This window comes from Gossypium hirsutum, chromosome D11, assembly GCF_007990345.1.
Source record: "Gossypium hirsutum isolate 1008001.06 chromosome D11, Gossypium_hirsutum_v2.1, whole genome shotgun sequence".
NCBI classification, from domain to species: Eukaryota; Viridiplantae; Streptophyta; class Magnoliopsida; order Malvales; family Malvaceae; genus Gossypium; species Gossypium hirsutum.
This window is the reverse complement of record NC_053447.1, coordinates 60898218-60913826: the sequence shown is the minus strand read 5'-3', so window position 1 is coordinate 60913826 and position 15609 is coordinate 60898218. Positions and strand designations below refer to the sequence as shown.

Below are 15609 nucleotides of genomic sequence, written 5' to 3'. Positions count from 1 at the left end.
TGTTTTCTCTTCTTCTATAATTTTTTTCCTCTTCTCTTCTTATCTTCTAAACCGATTAAGAAAACACTGCTTAAATAGGCTTGTTCACTGGGTGCCGCCTGCAAGAAACCCTTCACTAAGTGTCATCTGTCAGTAACCCTCTTCTCGGGTGCTGCCTGTCAGACACCCTCCACTCCCCTAACCTGTATTTTAACCCGGTTTCACCTGTGTATAGGCACAAAATACAAGTGTCGCCTTTCCTATGCCCTCCAAAATTTAAATATATATTTAAAACAAATCATATGATAATGATAGGGGTATGATTGGGTGGGAAAATAATGGTGGTACTGCCACCCTATCTCCCTCCATCCCAACACTATTCAATCCATACCATTTTCGTAAATAATGGGATTGGGATACCATTTTGGTATTTTTGTATTATCCAAGTAAAGAAAGCCTAAAAGAACACACATCTTACTTTTGGGGTCTCGTATGACGATCCTCATATCCAAATCTGATACAGGTCACCTACAATGGGTCTTTCTATTTATAAAATACAAGAATTAATATAACATCCAAGATTTATCGAACTTTAACAAAATTTTCGAGAAAACTCGAAGAAGGTTCAAAATCGATTTGAAAGATTGTAAAAATGATGCTATTCCAAAATTCTAAGGTTCTACAGAATTAGAAACAAGAATGCTTACTGATCTTGACTTGTTAGAACGGAAATTGATGGCGTTTCGCTAGGTTAATATGAAAAATGGGGTTGACATGAATAGAACTTAAGACAAAACCTTACCATTGAACCAAAACATGCCAAGACCTTACCATTGAACCAAACTCATTCTTAGTTATTATCTACCACATTTAGTACTTATGCTAGTTTGATTTTCATTCCTAGTTGCTGAAAATTAAAGAGGAAAAAATGCAAAAAGTAAAGCTTAAACCTTGATTCTTTAGATGTTCTCCTAAGCTCTTAACCACTAATACTAATGCTTATTTCAGGATGACTTAATAATTACTAACCCTATAATTTTTGGGTGTTACATTTCTTATTAAGTATACAAGAGTATAAAATAGATGCATAACCAAATGTTTGATTGAGATTACTAGTTGATTGTATTTATCAGCAAAAACCAAGGGCGGTGGTGGTCACATGAATTGTTGCAGTGTATTTTTTTTTTTTTGATGTCATAGACATATATGAAAGAGAGCTTTATAGGTTGATCATGCAAATGCAGTATATATTGTTTTCATTAGTCTGGCTTTGGTCCTACTTTTCAATCAAAATGCAGCTCAAGCAATGGTAATCCTTACATATTCACATGCAAAAAACTGTTGCAGACAATAACACATATGTCATGGCCAATTCAGTAATAATAAACTTTCACTTCAATTATAATGCATGTAGGATTGAGAGTGAATTCATGTATGTTGTTCAGTAATATTTCATTTCACTGAATTCTATGCTGCCATTGCTGTATATATAAACCTCTGTGCTGCAACATAAACAACTCCTCCATTGATTGGGCCATTTTTTTTCCATACAAATGGGTTCAAACCACAATATGATTGGTGGTGACAAAATCCAGCATAGCCTCTCTTTTCAAACTTATCATAAAAAGCACCCAAGCATAAAGCAAAGAGATAGTTTTCATATATAGCCATGATTTTTATTAGTGAAGGAATGAATGGGTGGTCCAAAGCTGTTTTTTACACAATTTTTCCAAAATACAGGTAGATTATTAGCGAATGATATGGATATGATGGGAACAATGATGTGAAATGGTAGCAAAAGACTCCAAGCGTATTCTGATACAATGACAATGACAATTCCTTAGAAGATTACAAGAGAATGGACGAATGAAGTACATGAAACACTTGTTTTTATTACATTATCACAAGGGGGAATGAGATGAGAGAGAGCTAGTGTTTGGCCATACATATCAGTTAAGTCTGACCTCCTAGAAAGGCAAACCTCCCTTCCCCAACACTTTCCTTTCTTCAATAAAACCTTACCCTTTCCCCCATTAATACTCTCTCTCTTTCTTCCTCTTTCCTTTTCAATCCCTCTTTTTTTTTTCTTCTTTCCCGTTTTTGTTTACAATTTGCCTTTTTATTTTTCTTTTCATGGTTGATAGCAGCAACACTAGTGCTACTACTGCAATGCCACAAAAAAACCATAGTTATGATGATCACATCCATCACCATTTCCATTCTAATATATCTCAAAGACATCAACATAGCACCACCACCATCCTTCCTTTGAACTCTATCATCATAATCATCATATCCATCATCTCCCTTGTCTTGATTCTCTCCATCTTTCTAATTATAGTAATGCTTCGTAGACTTAAATCTGTCAAGAAACATGGCAGTTGTAAAGAAAATAGTGGCATCCATAATACAAGCAGCAGGTTCATTGCTCCTACTACCATAGACTTCAACGCTAGTCCAGGTAACTATATCCATTTTCAAAAACTCATGTGATTTTCATTTCCTTCTTCTTTGATCTTGGGATGCTTGGAAATATAGCAGATGTGAAAGGGAACTGTTTATATGGAGGTAGTATGCGTAAACCTGCAAGTGCATACAGAGGGGTGCAAGTTTTTACTTACAAGGAGCTGGAATTTGCCACTGATAACTTCAGTGAAGCTAATGTGATTGGCAATGGTGGGTCTAGTGTGGTGTACAAAGGAGTCCTTGCTGACGGTACTGTGGCAGCGATCAAGAGGCTTCACCGTGACAGAAAGCAAGGGGAGCGTGCTTTCAGGATGGAGGTGAATTAATTACTCCATTGAAATGCTTCTAAGATTCTTCTTCTGTTTTTTTATTAAAGTCAACACATGGGGTTGGATTATTATATTTGTATATGCAGGTGGATCTGCTAAGCCGCTTGAACTCTCCTTACTTAGTGGAGCTATTAGGCTACTGTGCTGACCAACACCATAGGCTTCTAATATTTGAATTCATGCCCAAAGGTACTCTGCAACATCATCTTCATCATCCCAGCAGTGAATATAGGCCATTGGATTGGGGAAGCCGGTTAAGGATAGCCCTTGATTGTGCTAGAGCCCTTGAGTTCCTCCATGAACATGCTACCCCTACTGTTATCCACCGTGACTTTAAGTGCACCAATGTATTACTAGACCAACACCTCCGAGCCAAGGTGTCCGATTTCGGATTGGCCAAAATGGGCTCAGACAAGACCAGCGGTCAGATTTCGACACGCGTTCCCCGGACCACCGGATATATAGCCCCCGAGTGAGTGTTGCATCATGTTCCATGCTCATGCATCTGTTTATTATCAGATACATCTCTGACACCACTGAAAATATGAAATATTATACTCAAACTTGCACATGGGGGGGCATCTACCGAAGGTCCTTAGCGGCTGTCATTTTCGTGTTTAATAAAGTTTGTTTTGGGAAGAGAAGAACCCTATACCTCTTGGACCATTTGGAGGGTGATTTTACATTCAATGCCTATAATTTCAGAATCTTATAAAAAAAAAACAATATTTAAGTCTAGCTAAAAAATGTATACCATTAGCAAGTAAGAATAATCTTTTTCCATGAATTTTGGCACTGCAGATATGCTTCAACTGGCAAACTTACCACGAAATCAGATGTCTACAGCTATGGCGTGGTGCTTTTACAGCTTTTAACCGGCCGCGTGCCGCTTGATATCAAGAGACCACCAGGAGAACAAGTCCTTGTTTCATGGGTTAGTAAATAATCTTGCCTTGAACCCTCTTAGAATCGTTTTTAAGTAAATGTTCCAACTTTTGATAATTTGATAGGCACTTCCAAGGCTAACTAACAGAGACAAAGTAGATGAAATGGTTGATCCAGCTATACAAGGACAGTATTCGAAAAAGGATCTAATTCAGGTTTAAGTCTGCATATCAATATGTTTCAACCATAGCTGGTGCTGAACTTGTATTAATCTGGCTCATATATGTTCCACAGGTGGCTGCTATTGCTGCAATGTGTGTGCAACCAGAAGCCGATTATCGACCTCTAATGGTCGATGTCGTACAGTCACTGATCCCTTTAGCTAAAAACTTCAATTCCGTTAATTCCCCGGGTTTCTTAAGATTTCATCGTCAAAGCTCCGGTCTGAAGTATTAGTCATGTCTTTGCAAAATTGCTGAGCCAGACAACAGGTGAAGCATGTAACTGCGATTCATATTGCTGTATGATTTGTTGTAAGAGGATTTAACAAAGGCAATATTATTAAATAATGCATGATCCAATGGCAGAATCAAAATAGCTTGAATATTATTTCAAGATAAAAAAAGAATTGACAAAAACCTATAAACTAGTTATCTATGAAGAGACAAAAATTATGGTTAGTGGAGCAATGTTGAATTCAGGACAGAGAGCTATAATTGATGTTTGAATGTATTGTAGTGTGTGTGTGTGTGTGTGAATCAAGGTGGTTTGCAGTCGAAAAGCACATGACATGAAGCAGCAAAAAGGACTGTACTAAAACATAATAGTGTTGAGGTACAAAAGACAACCGACTTGTCCCTAATTAACAGCATTTGGCACATTGAAATCTAAAATGTCTAAATGTTTTATGTACTAAATGATTACTATCCATGCGGATAGTGACAAAAGCAGAATAATAATTGTTGAAGCTCCACCATTTTCACATTTATTTGTAATTTGGATACAGTACCAAAGAGGAAGCTTCATTAAAAAAGAAAGAAAAAGGCAGCTGCTAGAATTGTGTGTTGTAAGAAACAGTTCGATAGTGAATTGGAAATCTTATTCGTGATCCAAATAATAGCAATTAAATTTATTTGGTTAAATTTAATTACGGATCATGTACCATGCATATAATTTTAGATTTTGTTCTTATTTTTCGATTAGATTATTGTAAGTTGTTAAAATTCCATTCTTAACGTAAATGACAGTCGATTATTAATTAATTAGAGTTTTAATTGTTGAAATAATAAGCTAACATGACATTACCCATATGATAATATATTTGGGGCATCATACTGAAAATAATAGAATTTAACCTAATGAATTTAATAGTTAATGTTTGATGATGACTATAATTTTAAAATTTAAAAAGTACAATAACTAAAAATAATCAACTAAAATACATAAATTATACTCGTAACTTTCACAAACCATATAGGTTAATGGTAGAATTTAACCTTAATTTTCTCCAGTTGAAAAATGGTAAATCTAGTGCATGACAAGAAAACCTTGGAAGCATTTTTACTTCTGTGTCACACTAAATAATTGTGAAAATGGTATCAATAATTTTATATTTTAAAAAATTATATCAGTTTTAGGTACGTGACTATTCTTTCAAACAATATCATTCGTAAAATGATGTGTTTCGTTCAGGGACGTATTTAAGGAGTCTAGTGGGATCCCAACCCCCACTAAAATGAAAAAAAAAATAAATTATTTAGGCCTATTAAAATTTTAAAAATTTTAAATTAGTAAAAATAAAATTATATTTTGGCCTCCTTAAAAATGATAAAAATTTAATTTAATCTTTTAAAAATTATAAAGATATAAGCTATTAAAATGATGAAATTATCTTTTCACTATTAACTTTTTTTCACCTTTTTTCTTTTAACTACTTGTATATATACACGCGTACATACATAGGGATCCTATTCTCTGATCCTAAAATGTATTTGGAGACAAAGGTTTTACTAGTTTTTTTAGGTTTTCAGCGAAACTCCTGCATGGGTAGTTTTGTTCAATCCTTTTTGACGACATAATTTGTCGGTTAAAATTCGAGTTTTCTTGCTTATAAATTGGAAGCACTCATCTTCAATTCCTCTCTTCTACATTTTATTCTTGGAAATATTATGAATTTCTTTTTTTTGGAAGTTGAGGTTTCCAACTTGGAATTCATATTTTGGAATTTGAAGTAATTAAATTTGGGCTAAAAAGTATATAAGCATCTAAATTTTGGCATAAAAATTAACTAAGTCTTTTTACAAAAGAAAAAAGAAAGTGCATTCAATTAAGTCTTTAAACTCTCAAAGTTTTTTAATTAAGCTCTTTGACCAATATTTTTGTCTTTGTTTATTACAATGCTGATGTAGCAGTTAACAACACTAACGTGACAATACATGTTCAAAATTTTTTTTTGAAAAATAAACAAAAATCAATAAATTTTATTTAATTTTTTTACTAGAATGAACTTGGACAATTGGCTGTCCAAATACCAATTGTGCAATTCATTTCAGGCATAATTTTTTTTAAATTATAAAAAAGTAATCTTTAAGTTTTTTTTTATAAATTTGTAAAATATCATTAACATATATAAAAACATTAAATAATTTTAAAAATTAAAAAAAATAGTAAAAATCATTTAAAAGTTAATTCAAGAATAAATCTAGACAACAATTTACTAGATTCATTCAATATGATTTTTCTAAATTATATAAATTTTAAATATATTATAAAACATTTTCTTTAAAAATATGATATGTATATCAATGTTTTAATTTTATTATTACCTTTTAGTTTATATAAGAAATAAAAAAATTATTTTATAAAAAAAATAATTTTATTAATCCTATAAGTAAAGTTTTATTTTAAAATGTGAATATATCCAATTAAAAAATGTGTATAAATTATTTCCTTACATGTATAGCTTATGTAACAACCCATTTTCTAGTGGTGTCCGAAATGGTGAGTTTGGAACCCCATTTCAGAGGAAATGTGAAAAAACCACTAGATAGTGCAGATCATTAAACTACTAGAGCTTCCTCCTTTCCATATTATCCCAAACCCCATTCAATATGACATGGCATGCATATACTGAATTAGAATGAAAAGCATGTAAAACATGTAGTCGTACAATATCAGAGATCAGAAGGCATGGCATTCCATGCTTTAGCAGGATAGACGTATCGCAAATGCCACATAAACAAATCATTTTTTTCCAACGTCACATGCATGGTCATATAGTAGAACCCAAAGATACGCAAATCAAACATATTCAAACATCATATGCTTATACTCAACATAGCAAAACGAAAACATACCTTTAACACATCACATACAGAAGCATATTAATAGATACCTTGTTTTCAAGACTTATTAAGCAATATGGACCCTATAGAAAGTCTAATTACGAATTTTAGAGTTAAACAGGCCTAAGTGAAAATTTTCAGAAAAAGACCCACATGCCCGTATGGCCCACACAACCTAACACAGGGCCTACACATGCCCGTGTGGCCCATGCGGCCTAAATATCCCAGACCGTGTGGACTACACAGTTTGGCATGTGACGTCGACAGTAAGTTTTTCAACTTTCTGTCGGTCGTTGTTTCTACGAGTTCGAGTCACACACCTTCCTATTTCTGGAAAATGATTATACAACACACTCTAAAAACCTAAAACAACAGTTTAAACAACCTAATTAGCAACCACACCAATTCAAAATTAAGCACTCGACCCTTACTCGGTTAGAGTATTCAACCACCAATGTTAGGGGTGTCAACCAAAGCAACAGTTTGCTCAATCAACCCTTGAATTGAAGTATTTGAATTCTTACCCAAAGGTGAAACAATTCCCCAATGCTTAATTCGTCGATGGAGTGTTCGTCTCAAAATCCCTACCTAACTGAACACAAACAAATAGACCATCCGGTTGGCCAATTAACCAAAAACCAAAAACAAAATTTCTATTTGAAAAATGTAGAGAAACTAAAAACAAAATTCCTAGATGAAATACGTAGAACTTACTAAACAATAACCATTGTAAAAAGATGTCATAAGAGCAAGGGTCAGCAAATCGAAATGCTAGGATTGCAAAAATATAATCAAAAGTGGAAGAAAAGTAGCAGAGAAGAAGAAAATGACAAAAAAAGGGTTTTTTCCCAACACTCAATACAGCAAATGGAAAAAAAATGTGTATGGGAAATGTGGAGAAAGAATAGGGACAATAGAATGAGGGAGAAAAATTAGGAAATAATCCCTCAATTTGTATTTTTTAATAACTACCCACTAACTCCATCAGTTATCCACATTAGATTTTTTTCTTTAGAGTTTAAAACAAAAATAAATTTCCCTTTTGCACACACAGGGTTTTGAACATAAGACTATTGGTGAGCTAAAATCTTATCACTAAACCAACAAACTCATTCTACTAATAATCTAACAAAAATTAAAGATAACCTAGATACGTCTAGCCAGATATAGAGATTTTTAATCTAACTAAAATACTAACAACTAAACATATTTTTAATCTAACTAAGATACTAATGAATTAACAATAAAAAAACACTATCAATAACAAAGTATACCGAGTAGGGTTTCTCTCTTAAACTCTTTCTGCTCCCAAGAGTGCTTTGCTTAAAAGTCCTAGAGAAAGCAGTAACTGCTGCGGCTTAGGATAGAGGAAAGCGACGGTGGTGACGTTCGAGAGGGGAGGGATGAGATCTCTCTTCTTCCAGAAGAACTAGTTCTATTATCAGTCAATGGTTAAATGGTAGTACCAAGTTTTAAACCTACATTGATATGTACAGTCTAGACAGAAAAACTATACAACCCAGAAAGTTTTAGGGCACATATGAAAGGCATATGGAAGACAAGGAAAAAGTGTAAGATTCAGATGGTGGGACAAAACTTATTTTTGATAGTTTTTGAGTTGGAAGAAGATCTGGAGATGATTTTGGAGGGGAGACCTTGGCTTTTTCGAAAAAAGTATTATCCTATTTGATAGATTATGTCAGGCGGTGGAAAGAGATTAAATCAGGCTTATTTCATTACCGTTTTGGATGAAAATTGACTCGTGTTTTCTAGAGTTTGATAAGAAAGATCTATTGCATGCAATTGGTGCCACGTTTGGTGGGGTTCTCAGATCTGAAATTAATGAAGACTTCTGTCGGCTCAGAATTAACTTGGATGTTCAGAGACCACTTCGAAGAGGTATTTTTGTCTCTACTGATGATGTTAGTAAAGTGTGGGTCCCTTTTAAATATGAAAATTTTCCGATGTTCTGTTTTGGATGCGGAAGAATGAGGCATGGGCTAAGTAATTGCACTCAGATAATACCTGCAAGGAAAAGCAAAATCAGTGAAAATCCTCCTTATTCGCTGGCTTTAAAAGCATAATCAAAATTAATCGGAAAAGAAAGCATGAAATCTAATGTTTTGTTGAAGCAGGTGGGAGCTCAGTGTTCTTATATTGGAGGTAAAAGAGTGTCGCCAAAAAATGCAGGAAGATTTGACAGATAGAATAATGAGGTGAGGGGGTCATAGGAAAATATGGAATTGATGGGAGGGGGGAGGTGCTAAAGAAGCAGGATAGTTTTTCGAGGTTAAGAGAAGCTGAGAAGTTGAGCGATTGTACAGGAAAATAGGATCAAAACCAATATGAGAAGAAGATAATCTGGACAAGAACTTATCCACTCGCCAAATGACAGAAAAGGCTGAGAATAACACGAGGAAGAGGAAGAGGAAGAGGAAGTCCATGGATGTAGATCTTACAAGGTGTAATAAAGAAAATGTAAACAGAGATGGAATCAAAAGATTGAAACAAGATAATTCAGAGGAATGAGATAAAGGCTTTTCAAAAGTGATGTAGACAATTTTGAGCAACTTGATATTCAAGACTTTTTGAGGTCGGCGCTGCCAGCAGGCAAGCCGACCGGACGCAATGAAAATTATAAGCTGGAATGTTCATGGATTGGGGAGTCCATGGGCGAGAAGAAGGCTGCGTTATTTCCTAAAGCAGCACAATCCCCAAATGGTCTTCTTAATGGAGACTAAAATTGATAAACAAAGGATGAAAAAAGTTAGACGAAGTTGCAGTTTTATGAATGGAATTGATATTGAAGCAGAAGGTTCGAGAGGAGGATTATGCTTAGCATGGAAAGGAGATGCTGAAGTTAGTTTACGAAGTTTCTCTAGGAATCATATTGATGTTTTGGTTAAAGAATAAAAGGTTAAAAAAGAGTGAAGATTTACAGGGTTCTACGGTTCTTCATATGTCCACAATAAGAGCGATTCGTGGAATCTGTTGAATAAATTACGGCAAGATAAGAGTCACTCATGATTGGTAGGCGATGATTTTAATGGGATCATGTATTCTTTTGAGAAATGTGGGGGTATACCAAGGGAGGAGAGTAGAATACATGCCTTTCAAGAGATTCTAGAAGAATGCCAATTAGAAGACTTGGGATATTCGGGAGTGTGGTTTACATGGGAAAGAAGAAATCTGTCGGAAATAAATATTAAAGAAAAACTTGATAGGGTAGTGATAAATGATAAATGGAGGTATTTTTTTCTGGCAGGTAGCGTCAAACATCTACCTCTACGATGTCCGACTATTGCCCACTTTTTAATACAAATGGCGAAAACATTCATAAGAGAATTTCAAAATTTAAATTTGAGGCGTGGTGGCTGATAGAGGAGACGTGCAAGAAAGTAATCAAAGAATCTTGGGAGTCAGGAATAAGCACAGTAGTTGAGAGACTTGAAAGATTACAAGCAAACCTAATGGTATGGGCGAGAATGATTAAGAAAGAACGAGAATGGCTGAAGGAAAAACTCACGACACAACTTGATATGTTAATGGAAAAAGAGAGGAATGATGACACGATGGCAGAAATTATTGACACTAAGATTCACCTGAATATGGAAATTGATAAAGATGAAGTTTATTAGGAACAAAAGGCAAGGGCAAACTGGCTTAAAGCAAGGGATAAGAATTCAGCTTTTTTTCACAGGTTTGCTACATATCGAAGACGCATAAATACCATCCAAGCTGGAGCAATATGGAGGAGGAGAAGCTAATGAAGTTGGTGAAATTAATGAAATAGCTACTTCATACTTTCAGAAGCTTTTCACGTCAAATAAAGTTAAGGATTTTCCCCATCTCTTAACGGGCATTAGGAAAGATATTTCTACAGAAGTCAATAGAGAGCTAATGACAACTTATTTAGCAGAAGAAGTGTATGTGGCATTGAAAGGAATGATACCTACAAAAGCACCAGGACATGATGGTTTTCCAACAATTTTCTTTCAGAAATTTTGGCATATCGTAGGTATGTAAACAACAGATTTTTGTTTGGAAATTTTAAATAATGGTGTAAGTATTGGTACTTTAAATCAAACAGACAGTGTTGATTCTGAAAATCCCAAGTCCCATAAGCATTGTTAATTTTAGACCCATTAGTTTGTGTTCGATCATTTATAAAATGGTAGCAAAAATAATTGTAAACCGACTCCAAGCAGTAATTGGAAGATGTATTGATGCGGTTCAAAGTGCGTTCGTTTCGGGAAGGCTAATAACTGACAATGTGTTACTAGCTTATGAGATTTTGTATACTTTTCGACAGAAGCACATAGGAAAAAAAGGATACATGACAGTAAAGCTTGACATGAACAAAGCTTATGATAGGGTTGAGTGGGGATATTTGAAGGAAGTGATGCTACGAATGGGTTGTGCAACGGACTGGGAGGAGCTGGTTATGAATTCTATTTCCACAACGTCCTATGCAGATAATATAAATGGAAGAAGTGGAAGAATATTTAAACCATCTAGAGGCTTGCGTCAGGGAGACCCGCTGAGTCCTTTTCTATTTTTGATGCGTAATGAGGGATTATCATCTTTGATGAGAATGTCTTTAAAAGCGGGATTGATAAAAGGTGCAAAGGCCAACAGAAGAAGTCCAAAAATTTCACACTTACTTTTTGCAGATGATTGCATTTTGTTCGGAGAAGCATCAGACATGGGTGCTAGGGTGCTAAAAGAAATTTTGAAGGAATATGAAAAGTGCTCTGGACAATGCGTTAATTTCAATAAATCTACCATATTTTGTAGCACAAATACTTTAGAAGAAAAGATAGAAGAAGTTTCAGCAATATTAGGGGTAAGGATCTCAACAAATATATAACGATGGGCTTCCGAATGTGGTTGGTAGACGTAAGAAAGAATCCTTTCAGCATTTAAAACAGAAGATTTCTACTAGAATTGATGGTTGGAGTACTAGAATGCTATCTCAAGGAGGTAAGGAAGTCTTTATAAAGTCGGTACTGCAGGCCATTCCAACCTATGCCATGTCATGCTTTTTATTACCAAAGACTCTTTGTGGAGATATTGAAAACATCTTTGCTAAATTATGGTGGCAGAAAGCGCATGGGAAAAGAGGTATCCATTGGTGTCAGTGGAAGTACTTATGTCGGCCTAAAGAAGATGGTGGTTTGGGTCTCATAAATATAGCTCAATTCAATACCTCACTACTAGCTAAACAAGGGTGGAGAATTTTGAACAATCCAAACTCTCTAGTAGCACAAGTTTTAAAAGCAAAATATTTTCCAAATGTTGATTTTTTAAATTCACAGTTGGGGAATAATGTTTCGTATACATGAAAAAGCATTTGGGCTGCTAAGGGCGTTCTAGCAGAAGGATTATGCTGGAAGGTGGGCAGAGGTACGAATATTTCAGTATGTCGTGATTATTGGGTTCCAGATATATCGCTTGGCTGGTTACCAGTTTTAATTATGAATTTGAATGATATTAAAGTTGCGGAATTAATAGATTTAAGTAGTAGAACATGGAAAAAGGAGTTGATAGCGTCTACCTTTCCGGAGGAGGTTGCTGAGAATATTATTAGTATTCCGCTGGCTGAAGAACCACATGAAGATTTCCAAGTCTGGAGAGCTGAAGCGTCGGGCGAGTACACAGCACGTAGTGCCTACAAACTATTACAAGGCATCGAAGATGACCCTAGAGCTTATGCTTTACAAGTCGGCTACAAGGACTTTTACAAAAAAATTATGGCTTCTGGATATTCCTTCCAAGATAAAAATTACAGTGTGGAAGATATCATGGAATTTCCTAGCTACATGAGTTAATATGCTACTTAAAAGGCTAACGAACACAACAGCTTGTCCCCGGTGTGGCTCAGAAACAAATAATATGGATCATCTCTTTCGTGAATGTCCTGTTTCAGCATCAGTGTGGAGAGAGTTATCATATCTTAAGTGTTTGCAAGATAACCAGATGGAGTTTTTACAGTGGCTAACCCGGGTATTTTCACAGAGTTCGGCATCACAATGTAGGATTTTTTGCTGTGCATTATGGGCTATCTGGGGAGACAGGAATGATAGAGTATATAAAAAAGGGAGTAAATCTGGAAAAGAAATAGGGAGATTTGTTCATAGCTACATATTAGAGTTAAATGAGATTGATAAAAATAAACCACAAATTTCCATAACTGTTAACAAATGGAGAAAGCCACCTGACCGGGTTGTTAAGATCAATTTCGACGCAGCATATGACGGTAGACAAAATAAATCGGCTGTGGGAATATTGGCCAGAGACAGAGAGGGTACAGTTCTCCTATCATGCTCGGAGATCTATCAACGGGTTACATCAGCCTTTGCGGCGGAGCAATCGCATGTCGGAAAGCACTCTAAATCGGCATTGACATGCAACGGGAAAAAGTTATTATTGAAGGAGACTCTTTATCAATAATAAGAAAATGCAAGACAAAAAGCCCAGACAAATCATTGGTAAGTGCATATATCCATGACATTCATCAGCTACTGTTAAACTTAAAGGATTACAAATTTGAACATATCCCAAGATTAGCAAATAGTCTCTCGCATATCTTAGCAAATGAAACGTTGAAGAGAAATAAAGGAGTTTACCTAGTCGGAAGTGTCCCTGAAGCTGTAGAAAAACAAGGGGAAAGTGAAAGGGCGAGAGAACCAGATTGAACAAGGAAAGGGGAGAAAACGAAATGAGGGGAGTCTGAGAAGGGTTGGTAACAAATTGACTAAAGCAGACCCTTGGAAAGATAGATGAAATGGCAAGATGGTAATGATTTGATGCTGATTGGGCAGGTAAAACGGCAGCATTAATATGTTTTAGATTTTTTTTCCTTTTTCAATTTCCTAGGCGATTAGGTTTCCTTTTAATTTTGTTTTAGTTTTCCTTATGATGGGCCAAGTCTTATAACTGGGCTCCTTTTCTTTCTTTTTCTTAGGTCTATCTGTGTAGTTTTGAAGTTTTTTAAATAAAGCCCAATTTGAAGTTTTTTTCAAAAAAACAATAAAAAATACTTTTAAACTAATAATTTAATTAATTTACCCACAAATAATTTATTTTAGTAAAATAAACTAACATGAAATATACTAAACCAATAAATCAAATAATAAATAAATAAACTAACAAACCACATATTTATAACAACTAAATATAATCATATATAACTACTAAATATGTATATAACACAAACACATCAAATATTTATAGGGAGAGATTCATTTACACAGTATAAAAATTTAAATAGTTTTACATACTTCTGTAACTATTTATCTAATTAATATTTTAGCAACCCAACGATTATATTTCATGGTCTATTCATATAGATCATGCATGTCAAATTTGATGTAAATTTAAAAATTTTAACCATTTGTTTTATGTAAAAAATATTAATCGTTGAATATATATTAATATATAGAGTATTTTAGATAGATATGATAGAAATATCAGATTGGTTCGAAAATTTACATGCATGAAAAATATAATTATATTGATAAATTCAACGATTGGATCGTTAAAATATTAATCATATAAATAGTTATAGAAGTGTGTAAAACTACTTTAATTTTTACACTGTGTAAGTAGATCCTTCCCGATATTAATAATTTAAAAAGATTTACCATACAAAGAAGTTTGAAGCTTAAAAAGTTAAAAATTGTTCGTAAGTGTTGAAGAGGTTTGAGGGTAAAAGTATTATGGAAGTCTTTGTACTATGAGTTAGATTGCATTTTGCCCATTTATTCAAAATATAGGTAAATTAGTCATTGTATGTTAGATCAATGAGCAAACGGGTTCTTCTGTTAAAAATTTCATCTATTTCTACTATTAAAAATTGATTCCTATACGTTAGTGTAAGGTACACGTAGCACATCACTTGTAACTGTTTGGTTATTCCATTAGTCACACCATTTTTAATAGTAAAACTGGATGAAATTTTTAATAGAAAGGACCAATTTGCTTTTTGGTCTAACATACATGAACTAATTTGCTCATTTTTTTAATAAATAAGGCAAAATGCAATCTAACTCCTAATATAAGGGTATTCATAATACTTGCACTAAGGTTTGAGAGATAAATATAAAAAGAGTGTATACAACTAACAATAAATAAATAAAGTGTGAACTTGTCGGTAAAAGTACCATGGAGGCCATTGTACTAAGAGTTGAATTGCATCCCCCCTCTACTAAAAAAGGACAAAGTAGTCCCTAGACATTAAATCAAAGAGAAAATTGGTTCTTCTATAAAAAAATTCCATCCATTTCTTCTATTAAAAAGTGGTCATTGTACGTCAGCATGAGGTACACGTGGCACGCTATGTGTAACTATCTAGTTATTCCATTAGCTACGCCAGCTTCAAACAGTAGAAATAGATGAAATCTTTAACAGAAAAGACCAATTTGCTCTTTGATCTAGCATACGATGACTAATTTACTCATTTTCTATGTAGAGAGACCAAAATACAATTTGACTCTAATACAGGAGTCTCAGTGGTACTTTTATCAAAATTTTCCAAGTCTAATGTCTCGAACAATATATATGGTCCCTTGACAGCAAGATAAATTTGTATTTTTGATGCATTT

General features: G+C 34.3%; 1 protein-coding gene and 1 long non-coding RNA gene across 6 annotated transcripts; one reads left to right on the top strand and one right to left on the bottom strand.

The window, feature by feature from the left end:
* The first annotated feature begins 1881 nt into the window (after window positions 1–1881).
* LOC107939321 (probable serine/threonine-protein kinase PBL7) lies at window positions 1882–4240 on the top strand. Of its 2 annotated transcripts, none has more exons than XM_016872648.2 (6): window positions 1882–2440; window positions 2521–2762; window positions 2861–3246; window positions 3576–3708; window positions 3785–3874; window positions 3954–4240. In XM_016872648.2, exons 1-6 carry the CDS (start codon window positions 2113–2115, stop codon window positions 4113–4115), a joined length of 1341 nt encoding a protein of 446 aa, XP_016728137.1. In that variant the 5' UTR covers window positions 1882–2112; the 3' UTR covers window positions 4116–4240. The 2 variants fall into 2 exon arrangements, with proteins under 2 accessions (XP_016728137.1, XP_016728136.1); XM_016872647.2 differs by having other exon boundaries at window positions 2518–2762.
* A 2726-nt stretch (window positions 4241–6966) lies between these two features.
* LOC107939319 (uncharacterized) lies at window positions 6967–13865 on the bottom strand. Of its 4 annotated transcripts, none has more exons than XR_001695102.2 (5): window positions 13633–13865; window positions 13221–13394; window positions 13006–13068; window positions 12561–12923; window positions 6967–9028 (listed from the first exon to the last, which is right to left on the bottom strand). It is a non-coding gene; the product is annotated as an uncharacterized lncRNA (long non-coding RNA). The 4 variants fall into 4 exon arrangements; XR_001695100.2 differs by having other exon boundaries at window positions 6967–7595; window positions 8278–9028; window positions 12561–13068; window positions 13633–13864; XR_001695101.2 differs by having other exon boundaries at window positions 6967–7595; window positions 8744–9028; window positions 12561–13068; window positions 13633–13864.
* Window positions 13866–15609: the final 1744 nt, after the last annotated feature.